Source organism: Thermobia domestica, chromosome 4 (assembly GCF_964235325.1).
Source record: "Thermobia domestica chromosome 4, izTheDome1.hap1.1, whole genome shotgun sequence".
Lineage (NCBI taxonomy): Eukaryota > Metazoa > Arthropoda > Insecta > Zygentoma > Lepismatidae > Thermobia > Thermobia domestica.
The window spans coordinates 294652134-294675961 of record NC_137457.1 but is presented as its reverse complement, the minus strand read 5'-3'; the positions used below and the strand labels follow the sequence as shown (position 1 = coordinate 294675961).

The window sequence follows — 23828 nt, the reverse complement described above, 5'->3', positions numbered from 1 at the left end:
AACTGTCCGTGTTAGAGGGATGTCCAAGGTAAAGAGGTAGATATTTGTATCATGGCCATGTTACGTAATAAACAATATTACATTACTACATTTATCAATTGTTTGCAGAACAGTACTTACATGTCCTCTTGCTGTTCTTAAATACTTTTATATTATGTTCATGTGGGAACATATAATTTCAATTGAGTTGTGTAATGCAGTGTATAATGTACAGTCATGTCCAAAATGATTGTCGCATATCTATCACTGTCCTCTTGTAAAAATATAATTTGATAATGATTTTGCAGGGTACTTTAAATACTGATATTATGTGTATAATCGGGAAATATATATTTGTGGTAAATTTCATAGGAAAAGAATTATAAATACGAAAATTAGAATGGGTAAAACCAAATGTTGCTAAATGGACAATAAAGTTTTATTTTCGTTTTATTGTTCTTATTTACTGCTCTTTTGACATGAAATTTGCCACATACATGCCTTTGCCAATTATACACATACTAACATTGTAAGAAATACCGAGCGAATTCGTTATCAAATTATATTCCTTGAACAACATATTTATAGACATGCGACAATAATTTTGGACATGAGTGTACGTATGAATCGTAGCAGTTCATTGAACATTTTAACACTTGAACAGTAGTACACACAGTAATAAACAGGCGTACGAAACCAACATTCAGGCATGCAAAATAGAGGAAAATTTTTGCTCTGCAGTATATGACTGTTTTCCAGAATTCGGAATTATTCGCAGAGAAGTCAGTTACAAGATTTCGTTTCCTCTTCTGTAACTTATTCTTCATCCACACATTTTTTAAAAAAAAATTCTCACATCAAATACAGCTGGCCATTCTGTCGACGCCCGCCCCACCTATTTTCGGGTTTTCATCGTTGTTTTCGTACGAAAATTGTTCTGCTCCCTCATTTCGGAATCATCAAATCTTAACTTGCTATCAATGGTTGATTATTTCTCCTTTCCCTTTGTTGTGTCTCTTTTAGATATCCAACTTTGTTTCAAATTTGTGTATCGAAGATGTAAGATAGAGGGGTGTCCAGGTTATAAGGGATTCCAGTAAGTAGAAATCAATAGGTGTTTTTCTGATTCCGAGAAAAAGTGTCCAAATTGGGGAATTTCATTATACTTATTTTATTGATAATATATATTTTATTCACTGTATTAGTCATTCACTATGCCTATTTTATTGGTAATATGTATTCGCTTTATTATTCATTCACTATACTTATTTTATTGATAATATGTATTATATTCGCTGTACTAGTCATTATAAAAATATTAGCTCAATTTATCTTGAGGAACACATACAAGGGAGGATCAGAAATTAAAATTACAAGGCCGATGTTTCTGGAGTATCGTTTGTTACAGAGGAATGAGAAGTGTATGGTAATTTTACTACATGGAGTTGGCAAGTGTGTAGAGTTTCAGCCACCCGCAAGCTATGGCGCTAGTTGTAGATGCACACAAATGGCGACTCATTTAGAAAAGTGGTCTCGCGAAGAAGTTCGCTCAGCTATTCGATTCCTGTGGACGAAACATGTAACCGTGGCTGGTAAGAGGTTTATGGAGAGACTGTAATATCTAGTCAGTATGCCGCAGAATGGTGTCGAAAGTTTGCGGCTGGTGGAGAAAACGTCACCGGTGAAGAGCCTAGAACATCACCACGCTTTTGAAACAGTTTCGTTGGGACATCGACCACCCTCCCTACACTCCGGAGCACACTGCAAGCGACTTTCAATCATTCCTACACTTGAAGAAGAAATTAGGAGGCCGTCCCTTCGCTTCAGACGAGGAGGTGCAACACTTCGGGACTACATGGCTGAACACGCAAGAGCAGGGTTTTTACCAGGAGGGAATCTCCTAACTCATCCCACGATGAGACAAGTGCCTCAACCGATATGTAGAATATGTCGAAAAATAAACCTATATATATACAGGGTGGTTCAGTAATGTTGGACAGCCCTGAATAAATCGGAAACCAGCAGAGATATTAGCAAGAGTGTGGTGGATCCAGATACTTGTGGAAGGGGGACGTCTTTTGAGGTACAACACAATGTTACCAGGTCAACAGTGTTGCCAGCTCAGTACAAAGTTGTATTTTTTTAAATGGAACATATAGAAATTTATGCCATCAAAAGAATTAGTACAGAATGTGAATACGAACAAGCGAAACCGCACCTGTCAGTGTTGCCAAATATGGAAGTTATAAAGCTTCAAAGATCAAGAAATTAGAGTGTCCGTAGAGCAAAACTAGCAAAAAGGCAAGAAAAATAATACTACGGAATGAAAAGGAGGAACCAAAAGAGTAAACCAAAGAACGCACAGCATCCAGTGAATAACATGGTTGCCACAGCAAAGGGGGAAAAAATTGAAAATTTTGCAGTTGCCATAGGAGGAAAAGTGCCCATATGACATAATGCTGGAAACACCATAGAAAGTCCATGTAAGATTCAGGAATTCTAATAGCGTTTGTTCGAAAGCGATATCTCTAACCGTTCCCGAGATACACCAAAGGTATGCGGGGTTTGCAACACTGCATAATAATTCCCTCGCCCTCCAAACTACGGCAACGAGTAATGAAAATGATCCGCTCAACAAAATGTAAGAACTACACGAGTCTAATCGTAAAATAGTTTGGAGGGCGAGGGAATTATTATGCAGTGTTGCAGACCCCGCACACCTTTGGTGTATCTCGGGAACGGTTAGAGATATCGCTTTCGAACAAACGCCATTAGGATTCCTGAATCTTACATGGACTTTCTATGGTGTTTCCAGCATTATGTCATATGGGCACTTTTCCTTCTATGGCAACTGCAAAATTTTCAATTTTTTCCCCCCTTTGCTGTGGCAACCATGTTACTCACTGGATGCTGTGCGTTCTTTGGTTTACTCTTTTGGTTCCTCCTTTTCATTCCGTAGTATTATTTTTCTTGCCTTTTTGCTAGTTTTGCTCTACGGACACACTAATTTCTTGATCTTTGAAGCTTTATAACTTCCATATTTGGCAACACTGACAGGTGCGGTTTCGCTTGTTCGTATTCACATTCTGTACTAATTCTTTTGATGGCATAAACTTCTATATGTTCCATTTAAAAAAATACAACTTTGTACTGAGCTGGCAACACTGTTGACCTGGTAACATTGTGTTGTACCTCAAAAGACGTCCCCCTTCCACAAGTATCTGGATCCACCACACTCTTGCTAATATCTCTGCTGGTTTCCGATTTATTCAGGGCTGTCCAACATTACTGAACCACCCTGTATATATATATATATATATATATATATATATATATATATATATATATATATATATATATATATACTATAACTATATATAATACAGGGTGGAAAAAAATCATGATTTTTTTAATAAAAATCATTTTTGTTGATTTTTTTGATTTAAATCGATTTTTTTGATTTAAATCAAATCTTTCTCCTGGTATAATACAAGTCGCGAATTGAAGATAAAGCATTAGGAATTAGTATTAAATGCTAATTATGCCATTTAAGTGAAAGTATTGGGGTTGAATTTTGAATTCTCCCCAATCTTCAACCTATATCAATCCCAAACAATGTTTCTTAACCCTTTTAAATTGTGGCTCTTTTTAAAAGTAAATTATATAGACTTTCACTCAAGCAGCTACATCACCATCCCTATTTATCCTGGGACCATGGCACATGCATCACTCTCTTTAGAATAGAACAGCTTTTGAAACGGCAACATTCACATTTCCTCATCATGTCCCTGAAGCGGGAAATTTTGAGAGTAATCGGCATTTTTTTAAACTTTTTTTTTAAAAAATTTGGTCCCCTCTGGATACTCCTGTGTTACAGCACGGATCTCAAACTCAACTGGGTAATTCTAAGAGGTGTACTAAATGTGTGTACAAAATTTCAAGCTTCTCTTTTGAGTAGTAAGAGTGAGGAAACGATTTAACAATGAGCTAAGAACATTCGCACAATGCCCCAGATGACCCGGATTTAATATAAAAATTTCTTCAGACATCCCTATTTATTCTAAGATCATGATTTGTACATTATTCTCTTCAGAATAAAACAAATTTTCAAACAGTACCCTTCAAATGTCTCCATCATGTATCGGGCGGGTAAATCACGAAAAAAGAAATTTTCTGTTAAAAATGTCTTTCTTCTTTTTTTTTTTTTTTTAAACCCTCTGTGGACCCCTTCCCCTGTTTTAAGGCAGAGATCTGAAACAAATCTGAAAAATACTGAGGGGTGCACTGAGTAAATGTGCAAAATTTCAATCTTGTAGGTGCAAAAGTAAGCCCGTGAAAAATAATATTCCCCAAATACCCCAGATTCCAGTATAAAACAGGATCTCAGGTAACAGTTTCCTCAGACATCCCTATTTATCCTAGGAGCATAGTACGAACATTATTTTCTTCAGAATAGAACAGCCTTTCAAACGGTACCATTCATATGTCATCTGAGACGGGAAAATCACGAAAAAAGCTATTTTTTGTTAAAAATACCCTTTTTTAAACATTTTTGCCCCTCTGGACCCCGCTGTTTCCACGCAGAGATCTGAAAACATCTGAAAATTATTAAGGGGTGCACTGAACGAGTGTGCAAAATTTCAGTCTTCTGAATGCAAAATGTAACCCGCCAAATAATAATAATAATAATAATACCCATAACAAAAATATCTTTTTAAATTTATGACGTCATCACACACTATGCCTGAACGCAGAAAGACGTGGCAGGGTTGGCAAAACCATGATTTTTATTGAAAAAAAAAACAAAAAATCAGTTTTTTTTGTTTAAACCTGTTTTTTTGGTTTAAACCAGTTTTTTTTTTTTAAATTAAATAATTTACTCTATGTATTTATATCACATATGAACAGAAATAAGTTTGTTTCACTTTGGTGTTATTATGCAACAACCGGGTTGTGCTGGAACGGATCACATAAGCTTAAAGCGGAGTCCAAACCGTTTCTCGTCTCTTACATCCGAAACAAATTGTCCTCCATTTGAACTTGAAAACTGGACTAATTGGCCACAAATGCGATACGTCTGCCGACTCACTCACGAAGGACTCCTGATACGTTGTACTGATCTTTACATACTTTTAATATAATTGTCTAATTGTCAAGAGTCATTTCAGAAGGACAAAAAGATAAACAGCTGCACAATTGAAACCATTATACAGAATTACATATGGACAGTTTCAAAATACTGCAGAGTACAGAACTAATTTAGTCCAAATTAGTTCACTACGACTTTGATTAGTCCAAGTTAAAGAAATACGACTTAATTTGCATACCAGTAAGAAAAGTGAATAAAAATAAGAATTATTTGAGTCGACTTTGGCTCTGACCCATTTATACATAAATAGATACCAAAGATATTTCTGATTTCAGTAAATGCCTCTCGGGGGGTTTGTATGACCCCCCTTCCCCAAAGTACGATATTTTGATGTATATTATCAATAGTAAACATTACTAAAACGATACAATATTTAGAATTTTCTTTTGATTGCAATTGTATAACAATAATAACAAACTATTAAAAAAAATCACAAAAGAAACATTCATAACCTTACAAAAAAGTTGCCTTTGTAGAATAGGGCTAATTTCTTTGAGTAATGAATGGGGAATTTAAATTTGAATATAAAAGGAATAATATGCGGGAGTGACATGCGATAACCCACTAATGTGTGTGTTGAAGATTTTACGAAAACTTACACTTTTACAAACATTTTTCGTTTTTTGCATGGTTTAAACTAGCCAACCCTGCGTGAAAGTATATGTAACGTTTTCTAAAATGTCTCCAGCCTTACAGAAAACGAAGTAAAAAGCCTTATTGGTACTTTTTAAATTGAATAATGAAGATTCTACCATATCACCTAAAAATATGTGATATAATTTAAAAGGTCAAGCATTAAAGAAAAAGTACAGCAACGTTTATCAAAAAGACACTTTTTTTTCACAAAAGTTACTGATATCTGGCAGGGGCCTATTTTTAAAAACTCAGAACCAGCTTGCGGTATGAAATACATAAATTTCGCCTAAAGTTATAAAATTAACATAAAAAGGGGGGATAGGACCCCTCTAAATACACCCTATTATCTGAGGACAAACAAACAGACACGCACAAAAAAGAATTTTCGTCTTAAATGTCAATGGTGATTTCCCCGTTGGAATAGTTAATGATTTTAAAACCCGAACCCAACGTTACGAAAAGAAGAATGAAGGATTGCTCCGTTACCTGTTCAAAACGGGATTTTCCCTAATCATCCTCTGCATGACACTTGTTTTCATACTATACTCTACATTTGAGTCTCATTGTATTATGATTATTAACTTCCATAATCGAAATAACAGAACAGAAACGGGATTTTACTTATTTTCATTTTAAATTAATTTATTTAGGAATTCGATTTAAATCAATCCACCCTGATATATGTCGAAAAATAAACCTATATATATATATATATATATATATATATATATATATATATATATATATATATATATATACTATAACAGGGTGTCTATCGGTCACGAAAGTCACGAATGTCACGAAAAAGTCACGAAATCAGAAAACGGTCATGAAAGTCACGAAAATTTAGCTTTTGGGTCACGATTTTTTAAAATTGTACAAATGTAAGTACAGATTGGAAAATTTTGTTCTTTAAAACGTCAAAATTCACCACCAAAAATGTCTATAGTCGGCTTTAGATGCTACCAAATCGCAAGCAAAGTACGTTTCTGTCGCATGGATGAAAATTCGGCCTAATTCGTACCCAAATTCGCTCTTGAAAATGTTAGGGAAATTTTATGATTTGGTAAAGAAAAGGTCACGAAAAAGTCACGAAATTTCATTTTGGAATTTTAGTAGATACCCTGTATAACTATTCTGTTAGACCTTGTTTCCATTTCGTACTAATACACAATAACACACTGAGCAATGCTATGTGATAATATGTAAAAAACAGTATCACGTAACAGTTTCAACACAATAACTGTGTCTTCATCAGACTTCCACTCCTTCTGCTGGAGAAGGAGTGGAAGTCTGATGAAGACACAGTTATTGTGTTGAAACTGTTACGTGATACTGTTTTTTACATATTATCACATAGCATTGCTCAGTGTGTTATTGTGTATTATATATATATACTATCTGGTGCCTGTATTGGTTATATGAAGTAATATATATACGTTTCACTGTAGGCTTTGTAACTTTACTTTCTGATCACCTCTCGAAATTATTAATTTATTTTTACTTATTGATGTATCATATTTCCCATATATATATCTAGGTAAATTCCTTATTGAAGATAAGCGGCAATGAAGCGAACTATTGAGAGAAGAACCCGAGATGCTAAGACAGAGGCATCCACTTCCACCTGCAAACGGGACAATCTGAAACTCCATTCGTATTGGGTTCTAGTTGTTTTACGGGTAGTGCTCACACTGTTGCCTCAAAATGGTTACATCCATCCTGATGAGTTCTTCCAATCCATGGAAGTATTTGCAGGTAACAAAACAAAATATTTCTTCCATCTTGTTGTTACTTTTTACCTCTTGAGTTGTGTAGTTGTTTTCCTATTTTATGAGATTTCTTTTCCGTATGATGCTTGAGGTAGACTTAAAATTTAACCTGGATCGTACGAGTTCTTACCGGCTATTGAATTCAAATCCTTCGCAATAAGATGGTGATTGCGATTTTTGCTGTATGTTCTTATGCAACAGCGAGGTCATGAAGAACGGTGGCTACTATGAAAGTAGATTTTCGATTTCCATAAAGTAACTCATGTAACAAACAAGAAACAGAAGTAAAATTATCCGCAACCAAATAAAACATAAAATTTGCAAGAAGATTTCAGATACATTTTTTCCTAATCACACAGTAACTCTCTATGGCGTGGGAGACCCGGGGTCGATTCCCGGCGGGAGCTCATATGGTTCGGATTCCACGTTAATCAGTAGGTCCACGTCTCATATAGCCTCACTGCTGACTGGGACGTTAAACTCAAAATCAATAACTCAACACACAGTAACTCATTTATTTGGAAATATATTTTCTCGTGCTTGTCAATCTCTCTCACTCTCACTCTCACTCACTCACTCACTCGCTCACTCACTCAAGCAAGATAATTTTTCAACAGAAGGACTGATATTTGAAACTTTCCTTATTAAAACCACAAAATCGTCATTAACCAGGGAAGTTCGGGAGAAAGCACTCTCTTACAGAGAAACTAAGCATCCCATTTTAAGGACCAATTCCTAAACTGTTGAGAATTGTTCGAGAGATTCAGTTTGGAAGTTTATATGAAAAAATGAGTATTTACGCATTTAAGTGCGTTCAGTACATGAATAGCAACGAATATTTACATACAAATTAAAATCTCTCCGTGGCAAAGCCTGATCGTTTGAACTTGATATTGCTGGATCACTGGGATCCATTCACTGACAAATTGTCCATTGCTAGTTGGATGACGGATGGCAAAGACGTGATGGTTGAGAATATAGCAAAGAACTGCACACGATTTTTACAACCATTTGATGTGTTTTCATTCCGACCAATCAAAGGTTATGGCAGGAGATGTGCACGTAGTATGAAACTTCTTCATCCGGACGTTATGATGTACCAATGAAACAATCAAATAAAGTTCGTGTCCATGTTAATGAGTCAGTTCCGATCACCGCGATACATTGGATTGTTTCAGTTTGCGTTCCACTAGGCAGGTTACGGAACAAATTATATACCTTTTCAATCACCTACTGTCCCCGTCATATTTACTTTTCGCTTTGGTTATGGGATCTGTTCCTTGACGGATGCAAGAATTGCACATATAAAATGTTCATGGTGCAAAGAAGTCTTTTGCCTGTGTCATTTCTTCATAGAACAGAAGAACAACAGTGATCAATTTTCATTTCCAACCTATCATTATTTTGAACAGTATAATGACTAATTTTAACTAACAAACCCGTTAGTTATTGCAAAACAGTAGTTTCTGTTACCTCCGATAAATTTTAATTCGTATGTCAATATTCGTTGCTAATAATGTTGTACTTAACGGGTTTAAATGCGCATATAATCATTTTTCATATAAATTTCCAAGTTGAATATCTAGAACAGTTCTCAACCGTACAGGAATTTTATTAGCTTGTAATCAGCATGAATTGGCCCTTAGTTTCTCTGCAGGCGAGTGTTTTCTTCCGAACTTTCCTTATAACTACGGATCGAGATACTTCGGGTAGTAACTAGATTCATATCATCGATCCACGGAAATTTTTGTTTGCAAAAATTCTTTAGATCATTGTGTATCATTTTCTTTTTCTTTTTGATGCGCCCCATAGCAGAACATGCCGCGATCTGCAATGTGATCGCAGAAAATGTTTCGCGCCTGTGTAGAAAAATTACCAGAGGAAAAAAAATATAGCCAACAGAAAAGTGCAAAAAAATGCCTGCTATGTGTAGATGTCTTAAATGCACGGACCACTCGCATAAATATAGTTTGAACTGTTTATTATTATTATTATTATTTTTAACAATCACAAGTGTTTCTTGTGCAGAAAATTTTTGCAGAGTTCCTGCAGAAAATTTTTGACTTACAATAGCTCATCGCAGAAACACAAAGAAAGTTCTGCCATCGGGTTGATGTGCTATATCAGTTCGAAAGTTCGGATTATATGAACTCGATGCGAGTGAGAAGAATACAAGGTAAAGTTACTATGTTTCTTGCAATTAGTGTCCAGTGGAATTTCAGTTCAATCATCACTGTTAACTTTAATTTTTAAATAAACTTTCCACTTCGAAGGTTTTGACCCTTTCCTAGACCCTTGGTCATGGTGAATAAATATAGAAAGGAAACAAAAATCGAAGAAATAAAACAGACCGGATTTCCCGGGGAAGAGCAGCGAAGAAACACTTTCTCATATAACGTTCCTGAAGTTCACTGAAACAGATTTTATGTTACACAAATTATCCTATACAAGTGAAATTAAAATTGCTATCTTTAATTAGCGTTGAATTTATTTTTTTATCGATTTTCGATCTCAATTTCTTCCCTGTGACCTTCATCAGGATTTTAACTTCTTTCAAGGGAGTATGGATCCTTAAGATATTCATAGTTTCTCTTCTTTGTTGTATGACTAATAGATATTTATTTACCTGTATGTGCATGACATCAAAAGACCTAATGACGATTTACTTTAAACAGGCTTGTCCATTTCGTTCACTGTTGCCAGGTACCAATTCTCGTCTCTTGCCATAAATTTGTACACTGCGTTACCAAAAATGTATATATGTACACTTGGACAAAGTCTCAAGTTAATACTTCGGCTATTTTTCCTTTGAAGTTTCACACTTGCAGCTTGAAAAGTGTTGAAAATCTCTTAATTTTTTCTTTAGATGACAATATAAATATAATCACTTTATATATATATATATATAATATATAATTTTACAAAGGAGTTAAAGTCTGATAGAGACTTTCATGCTTAGCTTTACCGGGGTTTGAGTCCGACTGGAGTCGAAACTCGGTTCAGCTGAAAACGCTACAGATGCGAGGATTCGTCCGCTGGGCCGTCTGAATATTACTCCCCCTCCTACGTCACTCCTAGACCAACCCCTCTCCCAACGGTTTCCAGGGCTTTGGAGAAAGGCGAGTCTTAAAAGTGGAATTTAAAGAAAATGTTATAAACGCTAAATAAAATGTTTTGCTCCATCTTCTTTCACATGCTGCAAGACTGAAATATAATCACGCTAATGCAATTCGATTGGGATAGCCTAGCTGACCATCTGTCAAGAAGCAAGTGAATTCTTAGAGATTTAAGAATTAAGTTGCTGCTTGATCCAATTTTAAGCTTTGCTAAAAGTGTTTTAAAAAATGAAAATAAAACCTAGTATTTAAATGAGTGATTTGGGTAAATGGCGTTAGTGATAATAAGCTCAACTGTCTCCAAAAACACTAATACTATCGAGTCAAAACAAAAATAATTAAAGGATTACTCAGTTAGCAAAGGTAATGAAGTTACAAGTTATTTTACATAAATGCCAACAGTTAGGAATTTGATAACGTAAATAAACTTTTAATGACTAAAGAGAAATTCGAATGTGAATATTAAATGAGTTAACAATAATTTTGATTTCGCGCCTTTGGACCTTGCAAGGCATAAGGACCTTGCATAGCGAATTTGAGACTTGTGCCTGAATATTGCATGTCTCCTATGCCTATAACGTGAATGTTTAGCTCCAATCCACCTTGTTCAGCACACGTATCTGTTTAGTCCATTTATTGGCAATCATGATCATTGCATGTTCTCGTTCACCTGCACATTGCCTGTACACTGCACGTACGGGAGTTACTCACTTCGCATGTACACGAAAATGATAAATGTGAAATAACATATTCTACATTATGCGTTTTCCATGCTATACGCTAATACATGGTATTTACATATAATGCGAATGTCACACATGTATATTACATGTTGATAAACAGGCACATTCCTTGTACTTTTCATGCTTACTGTATTGCGAATGTTATCAGCAATCCATTCAAGGTGCTTTACATGCATATATTCCCACCATTTACTTGCATGTGAGTAACTACGTGTACATTGTATGTTCTCATTGTAATGTACAAGCTCCGTGTTTCCGTGCAGAATTTCCAACAGAAGTTTAATACTTTTTCGATATGTATATCACCTGAAGACAATGTGCCTGTAATATTTTCTTTACATGTGTTTTCGCCGGAATAGGCGCATGTATAATGCCTGTCAAAATCTGACAGGCTTTTACAGGCAGTTCCATGTACAAAACATTGCATGTTTTCTCAAAAATTTTCATAATAGTAGCGTATGAAGGCCGATGATTACCCGATTATTTTAGAATTGCACTCTGCTGTGGTATGTTGTAAATTAGTGGTCTGTTCTTGTGCTGAATTAAAATGTGCTTACAAAAATATCATAAATGCCATGGGAATGATGCTGTAAGTATTCTGTACATATTAGGTATAATATGATCTAGCCTAAAATCGAATGCGTACGGAATTTGGTTAAAATTGTCTGTTGAATTATTAAAATTCATATTCTATATTTAATTGGTGAGCAGCTTGCTTGCTTGATATTTTAATTCCATATCTACTATTTTTCTGCGTTAATCATCGCCTGTTTACTTTACCTGCACCAACTGTATATGAACCTGGGTATCTGATATGCGTTAGATGAATTCTGGTTCTATCTTACATAATTGAAGGACATAATTTTCATTTCATTTTGACAGTACAAAAGTGTCTGTACTAATATAACAAATGTGACCCTGAAAGAGATACGTTACAGTTATTTATCTTGATAAACATTGGGATCATATAATTACGTCATAACTACATAGCCTCAGATGAAAAAGTAGGTCGCTATATAGGGCTCGGGCTTGAAGTCCTTCTTAAAATTAATAAATAATAAACGGTCATATTTATATTGTCACCTAAAGAAAAAATGTAAGAAATTCTTAACACTTTTCAAACTGCAAGCGTGAAACTTTATAAGGAAAATAGCAGAAGTATTAATCTGAGATTTTGTCCAAGTATATAAAAAATTTTTGACGATTTTGTGTACAAACTTTTGGCAGCAGACAAGGTTTGGTATCTGGCAAGTGAACAAAATGGACCAGCACGATTAAAGAAAGTGGTTATTAGTTCTTTTGATGTTATGCGCAGAGGAACTATGAATGTCTGAAGGATTTGCACTACCTTGGAAGAAGTGTACACCTTGGTGAAGACCACAAGAAGTAAATAGTGGTCGAAAATTCGGTAAAATAATAATAAACTCAATACAAATTAAAGGTATCAATTTTAAATTTCTAAAATGATACTGTAACTGCTTGATAAATGGAACTTCAGCAAGCTGACAGTGCAGTTTTCCCTGTACCACTCTTGTCCAGTGAGGCTTTTCTTTTTCTTTTTTTTTATTGATAATTTTATTGCTTTTTGTCCTATTTGTATTTTCTATGACTAGCCAAAAAGCTACATAATCTTGCAAGCCACATTAAAAATAATGAAACGTAAAATACTTTATATGTTCAGTCGGGACTCTAAGGATATATATTAAATAAAGATAAAAAGTCCTTATCTTATATTGAAGGAGACTTTCTAGTGTTTCAGATTTTAGCTAGATTGCCTTGTTTGCAACCAATTTGAATCTTTGTCAGTAGTACGAGGGTTGTTCGATAAAGACACACGAAAGCTCTCATTTCAAAATTACACACTTTCATTCGGTAGCTCTCGAATCACTTTCAATATAGCCGTAGTCATCGTAGTCACATGCAAAACAATGCACTTGGACCAACCCCGTTGCCACTCAGAAGATACCTGTTCGCATCCATTTTTAGATACACGCTTCAGAATTTCCTCTAAAGCCTTCATAGTTAGCGTAGAGTTTGAAAACGACATCCTTTGAGATCCTTTTTTGCCTGTGAGTGTGCAAAAAAGTCACTAGGAACAGATCTGGACTATGTAGGAGAATGTAAGACTCTTTGGATGTTCTTCTTATAGAGAAATACCACTACCTTGTTCGCAACATGAATAGCACATTGTCGTGATGCAGTTTCCACTGCTCCATGAGATCTCTTCTCTTCTCAGGAATGTGATCTTTCATTAACTGCTTCAAAACAGAGGTGTAGTAGTTTGCATTCAATGTCTGGCCTGTCGTTAACCGTGTGGTAGTACACAATATCGTAATAATGAAAAAAATGCGTGTTTATGAGGCAAACAAAGTAATGGCATTTTTCTCCAAGAACATCGAGATGGGCACGCCACGCATCCTCCATATAGTCCAGATCTGATTCTTAGTGCTTTCTGTGCAGGCCAAACAGGATTTCAAAGGACCGTTTTCCAAACTCTACTGCAGCTGTGAAGGCTTTAGAGGCGGTTTTGAAACATGTGTCCAACAGTAGGTTAGAACAGATGTTTACTGAGTGACAACAGTCCTTGTCCATATGCATTGCTTTGCATGGTGACTATATTGAACACGCGTTCGAGTGCTACCGAATAAAAATGTGTAGTTTTGGAATGGCAGGCTTAAGGTCAGCCTTTATTGAACACTTTTCGTAGTTATAGGATACGAGGAGATAAAAACGACCTTTATCTCTTTAATATACGAGGGGCAGTCGAAAAGTTCTCGGAATACTGTTGTGGTTTCGACATTTGTAATGCAATCACAATGTATCTTATACAGTACAGTCGTTAGGTTGTCTAATTATGAAATTAACAAGTGTGAACAGGTCATAACAGGCAGTGTACGAGTAATGTAGCTGAACGGGGGAGTGTTTAGTGATCAGTCGGCGCAATTTCACAGATCGAGCAACGCACAAACATATGTGCAAATTGGAGAAAATCTGATTCGGAGAGTTTTATAGTCTTAAAAATAGTTAAGTACCATCGGATGTTTGTCTCTTTCCAAACCTAAAAATAGGCCTTTTCCGTTTCGCCAATGTAGAAGAGATCAATACTAACGCGAATACTTAACTTCGGAAAATAGCAATAGAGGCCTTTCGTCAGTGTTTCCACCAATCGCAGCAGCGGTGGAACAAGTGTTCCAAAGGTGCCAGCTTTGAAGGCAATTATGTAAATGTGTACTTATATTGTGGTAATAAAGAACTACAACAGAATTCCGTGAACTTTTTGACAGCCCCTCGTATATCGTATAGCTACTATGAGCAAACATTCACAATAGTTGCAAGCCAAAGCAATCTTGCTAAAATTTAAAACAATGAAAAGTCTCCTCAGATACAAGGTAAGATCTTTTAATTGCTGAGTAGATTTATTTTAAAGCATTTCACCGTTGTTCCATACACACCGATATTATGAATTTGTTATTGATCCGTTGCAGGTGATGTATTCAACTATGAAGTGGATCTAGCTTGGGAATTTAACTCTACGTTTCCTGTTCGAAGTATAGTTCCTCCTTTTATAACAGTTGGAGTGCCATACCTGATAATGAAGCATGTGGAGCCTTTTACGAAACTCTGGTTTGATTTTACCTTCGTCTCGCCCTATACACTGTTGGTAGTACCTCGAATAGTTAGTTGTCTTTTGTCGTTTATTTGTGATTATAGTTTGTACAAAATAAGCTACGCTTATGGACAAAATTACAAGTCAAGACTTGTCATGTTAGCAAGTTCCTATGTAGTATTAGTGTATGGAACAAGAACTTTCTCGAATTCTCTGGAGATGGTTTTATTCTCGTTGTTATTATATTACGTGGCTGACTCAATGCGTTGTTCTGATCAAATCATCTACCAAGATGAAGCCCTCAAGGACAAATACGAATCGGCGAGTTCAACAGTGGACAAGGTGAAATGGTACAAAATACGAAGTTCATTACCCAGCCATTCATTGAGATCGTGTTTTCAAATTGCGTTAGTTACAGTTGCTGGCATATTTAATCGTCCAACCTTTTTGGCTTTTGCGTTCTCGCCGATATTTTTTTGGCTGCAACGAGGACTGGGTTCCAAATCGATTGGAATGGCACATTTTCATTTGCGAATGGCGCTCTTTATGATGTGGTGTTTAATGATAACATCCTTTTTTATTTTCATTGATTCGTTCTACTTTGGCTACCTTACCTTGTATGATATTCAGCGTCTGAAAGTTGATTACGATAGTTTTGTCGTCACTCCGGTGAATTTTATTCTTTACAACATGAAATCCGTTAATCTGGCCAAGCATGGTTTGCATCCTCGGTATTTACACTTCCTGGTCAATATACCTCTCCTTTATAATGTAGTAGGCCTCGTGGGATTGTATTCATTTTGTAGTATGGTACATTCAGTTTTCTTCCGAAAGTGGTCTAGCTTGCCGCGCAGTCAGAGTATCTATGTATTAATGACAGCGTCCTTTATTGTACCTGTCTTTGCATTGTCATTTTTCCAGCACCAAGAACCGCGCTTTTTGATCCCTGTCACGCTTCCACTGCTGTTTCTTCACTCACCAAAAATCAGGACTGGTGAACGATTTGCTAGATACGCCCTTGCACTATGGTATCTTCTAAATATTGTTCTGTGCATATTCTACGGTTTTATCCATCAAGCAGGTGTTTATCCAATTGTCCAAGAATTGCACTCTGAGATACAAGTAAAACCTAAACTGACTAATATGCATATTGTAACAAGTCATACGTATTCTATGCCCTGGTTTTTGCTCCAGTTGAAAAGTACTAAACGCTCGCGGCTTTCGCTTGCAGGAAAGCGCTACCGGGCTGTTCGAGAGGTGCACTTTTATGAGCTGGGAAGCAAGTCCCTCTATGAGGTTCATTCCAAACTCAACAACATGTTAGATAACTTTGAAGCACAGAAAAAGGAAAAGCGTTTAAATTATATTTTATATTTAGTGCTTCCAGGTACATTGTACTCGAAGTTTGAAGCTATTGCACATGATATAAATATCAGTGTCACACACAGTGTCTATCCGCATGTTAGCACAGAAGCGTTGTCTCTGTTCGATGATGATTGTAGAGTAAACAAAAACCAGGAAATATTTTGTGACACGTCACATTCTAGTTGGTTGAAAAAAGTGTTGGAGTTAGGATTGTTTCTAATTAGAATTAACAGGTGAACATACGACACGAACTTAAAAAAAAAAAAAAAAAAAAAAAATATGGCTGTGATTTTTTTTTTTTTTTTTTTACTTTTTATTTCTGTTATATAACTTTACGTTTATAGCTCAGGTTGTGTTACATGTTTTATATGTATTGAGTGCCATGTGATTTTGTGATCAAATATATGTATAGATAATTTACTAAATGAACTGATAACATGTATAATTAATAGTGAAATACTAACCTTGAACTTCATTTAAGAACCCGTTTCATTACTTTAATCGTATTCGTTTTTATGGCTGTTTGTCATCGTCATTGGTACGTGACTAGTAAGGGGTTTTACATTGGCTTATGGACTTACATACGCTGTGCAGTTTTTGTTTTTCATGTAAAAAATTTATAGTGTTAAACGTTTGTATAGTGTAAAATTCTTATAGTGTTAGGTTTAACAGTTGGTTTGATGTTGAAGTAAGCTTGTTTTTTTGTTTGTTTGTTTGTTTGTTTTGTTTTAAGTTGTAATTTTATCGAATAACAAACATCGAAGATTGCAGAACTTAAAACAGAAAGTAATGTCTCATATTGGGTAATTTCGGTAATTCGAGCCCAGGTAACATTTCAATTATGGTACATAGGATTAAAATAAGATGGTGCTTCATCCACCAATTACTTTTACCAAAAATACAGGATGTTTCAAAAAGAATGATCCAATTTTAAAAGTCCATATATATTGATAAAAACATACTGCAAAAATGGGATAAATTGCAAACTTACAAAATCTTCCAGGTTTTAGATATGCTATTACAAATGCCCTATGTGTCCACAACAGCAGCACCATTATTTCCATCCTTTCATCAGAAGTGCGAGGCCAGCCTGGACTCTTACCTTTACACAAGCATTCTCTCCCATCAAATTGGCGATACCAACAACGAATGATTTTAGGTGCTGGCGGATCAATGCCAAAACGCCGACGAAAAGCACGCTGGACCGAAATCACTGACTCAAGTCTTTGCAAACTGCAGCACACAAAACGCCTTCTGTTGAACGGACGCCATCTTACTTCCGACTGACTACAAAGTGAGAAGACGCATTGACTGACATCTAACGGCGATTTACTGAAATTGTATATCACCCTCATTTAAACAACACTCATTTCCTTGCTGGCACGTCTCATATTCCGTAATTACAGGGCTCATAGCGAGTCACTTTTTTTTTTTTTTTTAAACTAAGAGTTACTTTTTTTTCAAGTTGATCACTAAAAGTTACTTTTTTTCAAATTTGTCACTAAAAGGTACTTTTTTTGGGAGGTAAAGTGACTTTTTCGTGTGATTTATGTTTTGCATTGACAGTTTTCTAAGAAAAATATTATAAAAATAAATGGAAAAAGGCCGAAACTTCGTTACTCATTACTCTTCTGAAAGCTTCAGTACTTGCTGTTACATGTGAAACAGTCAGCTTTATTCTTACTTCAGCTTTTATTCTTTCTAAAGCACAATAAATGGTTGGTGGATGCTTAAGCTCTCAAGGTGGGGTTGAGAACCCTTCTGTGTCTATTCTTTCTTCTATCATAATAATCTTTTAGTTTTCTCTCGTAATAGTTAACGCTCTGCTCAACGTTGTATGTGTGTGGTTTATCATGTTCGTCTTGTGTTATGCTTCTTGTATGTTCTTAAGAGTAGGTGATGAATTTGAATATTTCATGGCTTTGAGAACTCTCAATGCTAAGTTAAATATAATGTCTGGGATGAAGAAATTTGGAAATAGGCCGGAACTGGTTCCATTTACTCAGAAGCTTCTTACATTTGCTAAGTATGCTTACCGTAACTACAAAACATACTTAGAAAACGTAAGAAAGGAGGAAGCTCAAAAAGAAGAAGTAAAGAAGAAAAAATAAAACAAAACAACAAAGAGAGAAGTGATGGAGAAATTGACAAAGGAAAAAAGACGCGATGAGATTTTGGTCATTTTTTGGTTACTTTTTCGTGTGCTTTTGGTCACTTTTCAACTATTTACAAGAGACCAGACCCTATAATTATTACCGTCCAAAATCAGGTCATTCTTTTTGAAACACGGTGTATAAATAGGAGGGCAAGCCTTGTGTAATGCTGAAGCTCATCAACCCTTCAGGTGATTCCTTGGAATGACAATTTACAGTTGTGTTTTTGTTGTTAACGAAATAGAGTGATGTTTTTTTAATTATTATTTTCTTTCTAAAAAGTGAAAAATTAGCATTATGTGAATCCAAGAACCAACAAATAAAAATTCCAAAACAATCACGTACCGATGAAGATGACAAGGAGTTATCGAAACGTGCAATAAAGTTACTAAAACAGGTGCTTAAATGAAGTTAAAGGCTAGTATTTCATTATATTTGCAGATACTTTGTTTTGTACAATCGTGTTAAAAACAATAAAAACTCTGAACCCTCATTTCACTTTTCGAGCGCTTTTAGTTTCTTGTATACAGCGGGCTGATACGATACCACATCTTGCCTTACAATAAAATCGCTTTGTTAGTTCTGTATTATGTTATTTTTAAAAAATGGTTCTGGAAAAGTTGTTCGTGCCTTCGTATTTCTGATGTTACTCTTTTTTTTTTTTTTGGGGGGGGGGGGAGATTGAGTTTTGAATGTCTTACGCATCTAATTCAAATATTTTATTTTGTTAAATCCCTTATTGTCGGAGTTATGTTGTGCTTATTCTAATGATGTATTATGCACTGGAACTAAGTTTGGCGTTACGTTTTAGTTTGCAGTTTCTAAACTTAATTTTCAGTATGTGGAAAACTTGAAATCTATTTGAATATGGAATCTATTCGGCGCCCTATATTTAAGTACTAAAATCTCAAAAAATAAGCACTAAAATTGTTGAGAATAAATGCTTAAAATCTGGAAAATAGAGATTAAAGAGTTGTAACTAAATAAATATGATCGTACATAGCTTAAGGGTCTTCACTACAACGAAATTAAACTACCGCTAATTTTAGAGTTTTTCTGTAATATCTTCAAAACAAATAAAAATATTCGAAAAGCAGAAACATACTGAACTAGACAATACAATTTTGCATGTGATACCTTTACCACAATTCACCTATATGCTTTTGGCATGCCGCTATTTACAGAACCCGCAAAAAATGCTAAATCTATCTACAGTTGCAAATCGAAAGCAGATAGATGAGTTGTGATAACGGTATCACATGCAAAATCGTATTGTCTAGTTTCTAGAAGTCTCAAGAAACTAGTACCTCTGGCGACCCTGCCATGTTGCTGCCACCACATGTAAACAAGGAAGGTAGTTCCAACTCTGCCGTATGCAGAGAAAAATCAGACGAGTAATATATATGTGTCCTTTTCTATAGCCCTTCTTTACAAATCCAATACCTGGTAATATGCGAGGCTCTCAGGTTATCCAATGACTTCAATAAACAATGGATATAGTCCAAATCACCAAGTTAATATTATAATTAATCGTAACTCATCTGTTTTATATTACAAACAAAATCAAGAATTTCCTTTTTCTCTTCTACGTGCATATTGTTAATTGAACTCACGCTTTCCGGCCTTGTAGCTGATTAATTTAGCTTCCTTCCGTGAATTATATACATGTTTTATTGTATTTGTAATCTTGACCCGGTAGAAATTGCGTTAAAAATGGAAAGAAACACGAAATATTACAGGTGTTCTTCGCAAGGTATCAATGTCATTGGGAATATCCCAAAATACATTTTTTGGATCGAAAGATCCAATATATTTCAGGCAAAAATTTTCTCGTAGGCTTTATATCTGGAGAACTACATATAGTGTAGCAAAACCCAAACTATCACTTAACTCAATGTGATGTACTAATTCCATCAAAAATACAAAAACTCAATTTAGGGACCATTCAAAAATTTTGTGACCCCTTATTCAAAAATGCATCAAAAGATCAAATATATTTCAATCAAAAATTTTTTTGTAGGCCTTATATCTGGAGAACTACATACAGTGTAGCCAAACCCAAACAATCACTTAGCTCAGTATAGTGTGCTTATTCCGTAAAGAATACGAAAAATCGATTTAGGTTCCGTTTAAAAATTTTGTGGCCCTGATCCAAAAACTAATTATTGGCCAAGATCGCAATATTTTGATTTTTTAATCATTTTTTAAAATTTTGTTTTAAAGTTCTACTGTTGAACTAAGCCAACTAAATGTTCCAAAGGACTTTTTTTTTAATTAATCGTAATGCTCGTCTATGGATAGTAGTAGCGTTAAACCTTGAGGTGGGTGTTCAGACATTTTTTAAAACACGGTTGTACATTTCCGTATCAACTTAATTGAAAAAAAAAAAAAAAGTGTTGTGACCTATCCCATGTTAATCGCAAATGTACATTCAATTCAGTATGTGACAATATTGTGTGTTAGATTTAAGTGTTGTTTTACAATTACCAGTATTGTGTTTGGTACCAATGATTTGTAAGACTTTTATTTACTTGAATTTGTTGTTGAAGAAAATAGTGAGTACTTTTGTTGGGAGTGAGTTCCTTCATTCTTTGCATTAAAAAAAAAAGTTTCATTACAGTAGTATATACTTATTTCAAATATTTAGATTGGTTTAATACAAGGTAGGATACGCTAAATCACGCTTGCTTTGTGGCAATGAATCTGACGCTTTATAAAATTCAATTTTTGCACATCAAGTATGTATTTATATGCAATATTATCTACGTAAGATTCAAAGCTTCATATACAATATAAGCTTAACAAATTGTGTTTGAGAAATGCCTATGTACTCCCAGAAATCTCTTTTATTACGGTAGTTAAAGCGGAAGAAAAGAAGTGGGAAACTCACCTCCTAGCATTTTTTTATTTTTTATGTTGTTAATATTTCAAGTCTTGAGAACACAAATGTCATATGTTCAATTTTTCTCAATATTGACTTTGTCATCTATTTCGATAGTTTGATATTTCTATGTCAGATGCACAAATATGAAATGTCCACGTAAATAGGTCCTCGGTAATACACAGTAAATAATTGTCGAAAAACTCCAACTTTCTGCTTTGCTAGGGCACACTAATCGCTTGAAAACAGTCTCCTGAAAAATTTAGAAAACTGGACATATGACATTTGTGCTCTGAAGATTCGATTTGTTCTCCCAACATCTGTGTTACGTTGATCTCGAATTAATAAGTATAGTATATTATTCCAACCAAAGATAGCTCGTGTAGTCATGATTACAGTAAAGATATTATAAAAACAATATTTTTTACGTTTGTCATTGGAAAAAAGACTTATGACGGTACGTTTTTCAGTTTAGTGCCCGTAATTAGTTAGTACAGCATTTAGTCACTTACAATAGATTCACAGTCAGTTTTGAATTAAATACCACGTGCGTTAGTGATTAAGAACATATATGTGTTGAATTTCTATGTAGATAATTCTCATCCTTAAACTTCTACTAATATTTCAGCATTGAAATATCAAAGAGACTTTCATTGTAAACACCTACTAAAGTAAAATTCGATTTCGCACTTTACCCTTATATTTTGGTGAGCAGCAGGCCCGCAACCAGCCACAGAGGTCATTAAAACTTCTCTTACACATATCTAAATTGTGTTTTTTGTGTTGAGGTGTGGAGGGGCCACGAAAAGTTTAGGGGGACCAGGCCCCTCGAGCCCCCCTCTGGTTGCGGGCCTGGTGAGCAGTATGTTGAATTGATTATCTTATATCGAAAATTTTTAGTCTTACATATTCTTCTTTGCATTTGCGTACACATAGCGCCGTACCCAAAAATTCGTTTTCAGTATTGCTTTAATTACTACATATTCAAGGCATATGGAGTGTATACTTGAAAATTGCTAAATTAGTAGAGTCCGCCAGAATTAATGTATACACTCTTTGTCATCGTGTATCAGGCAACTATCATGGACAATTGTTCTGAAATTTAAGTATGTTGTAGTATCATTTTTCGTCCAACAGATGTCGCTACTGTCAGCACGGTTAGTGAGATAAGAAAAAAAAAGGGGGGGAGGAGCATGCTTGATGTTCGAGCAGCTTAAGTATGTTTTGAAGTGTTTTATCAGTTTTGAGAATGCCATCGAAGTACATTCGTACTCCCCATGGACTTCTTCTTGTAGGGAACTTTGAAAGATGAAGTCTATCTAAGTAAACCGCGCACGCTCGAGAGCTTTCGCCAGATTTCAGAGACATGTGCATCAGTCTCCATGATACATTGACCGCTGTAGTTGCAGCGACCGCTCGTCGTTCTGTAAAGTGGCCGCCAACGGCCAACATTTTGAACATCTAATGTAAACATATGCTTACTTGAAGGTTTGTAACACATGTTTGAAAAATAATTAAATGTAACTAAGAAATATGATATATAGTTTTTTTTCTTAAGTATTATATACATTTTTCTGGCGGACTCTGTATTATGTACGAGTACATTACCAAGGATCCAAAAAAAATTTCCTGAAATACATCACTGTATGTTCAATATTATCGTTTTCTGTAGTTGTATGGTATAAAATAATTGTTGGCGAACGAAACTAACATGGACAATTATTTATTTTTATTTATTATAACTTGAAAAGCGTGGGAAGGTCTTATATGCGAACATCTAATATCAGAAACAAATATTGTATTTTTGCGCTTGTATCTTTCTGGCTTCTTCAACTCAAGTGACTTCTGTACTTAGTTTACTATTTTTTCAGTCTTTGGACTTCATAATTATATATACCGTGACAAGACTAGAAGAGTGAACATTGATGGATGCGCTAGATGTAATATATTAATTGAGAAAAATAAACTTGAAAGTACTTTCGGAAACAGTCGTGAAGACTTACAATTGGGTTTTGAAATTACATATGAACATGAAAACGTTAGTTACATTTTAGTTATTTAATTAGTGCAGATGTTGTTTCCGATATTGGATCTCAGTTTATCTGTAGCATTGTGATGGGAGTTCATATTGAAGAATACAACCGAAGATCTACTGCTACTGAGAAGGCTACATAACCGCGCATTCCGATGTTAAATACAGTTATAGTGTTATAATCAAGTTAGACATACATAGATTTGCCGTGTTGAGGAATGGAATAGCACTTATGTTGAAAGCAGCAAGAAGGGTAAGGAGTTGGCTGATTTCTATATGGCAGATCAGTGGTAGAACGTTTACCTCTGGTGTGTGGGGTCCCTGGTTCGATTCCTAGCGAAGTAAGTTTGTGGAAGACAACAGCGTGTCCGTGGCTTTTCTCCGGATACTCCCGT

At 35.2% G+C, this 23828-nt stretch overlaps 2 protein-coding genes across 6 annotated transcripts in view; one reads left to right on the top strand and one right to left on the bottom strand.

Annotated features, from left to right (window-relative positions):
• Window positions 1–20794, top strand: part of PIG-Z (phosphatidylinositol glycan anchor biosynthesis class Z) — a 37748-nt gene extending 16954 nt beyond the window's left edge. For all 4 annotated transcript variants that reach the window (XM_081756234.1, XM_081756232.1, XM_081756233.1 and 1 more), the window contains exons 2-3: window positions 7305–7522; window positions 14881–20794. In XM_081756234.1, the coding sequence (XP_081612360.1) occupies window positions 7333–7522; window positions 14881–16604 (1914 nt within the window). In that variant the 5' untranslated portion in view covers window positions 7305–7332 and the 3' untranslated portion in view covers window positions 16605–20794. The remainder of the gene's footprint in view (window positions 1–7304; window positions 7523–14880) is intronic.
• Window positions 1–23828, bottom strand: part of LOC145684198 (dynein assembly factor with WD repeat domains 1-like) — a 161411-nt gene that overhangs the window by 57161 nt on the left and 80422 nt on the right. The gene's annotated exons all lie outside the window — the stretch shown is intronic.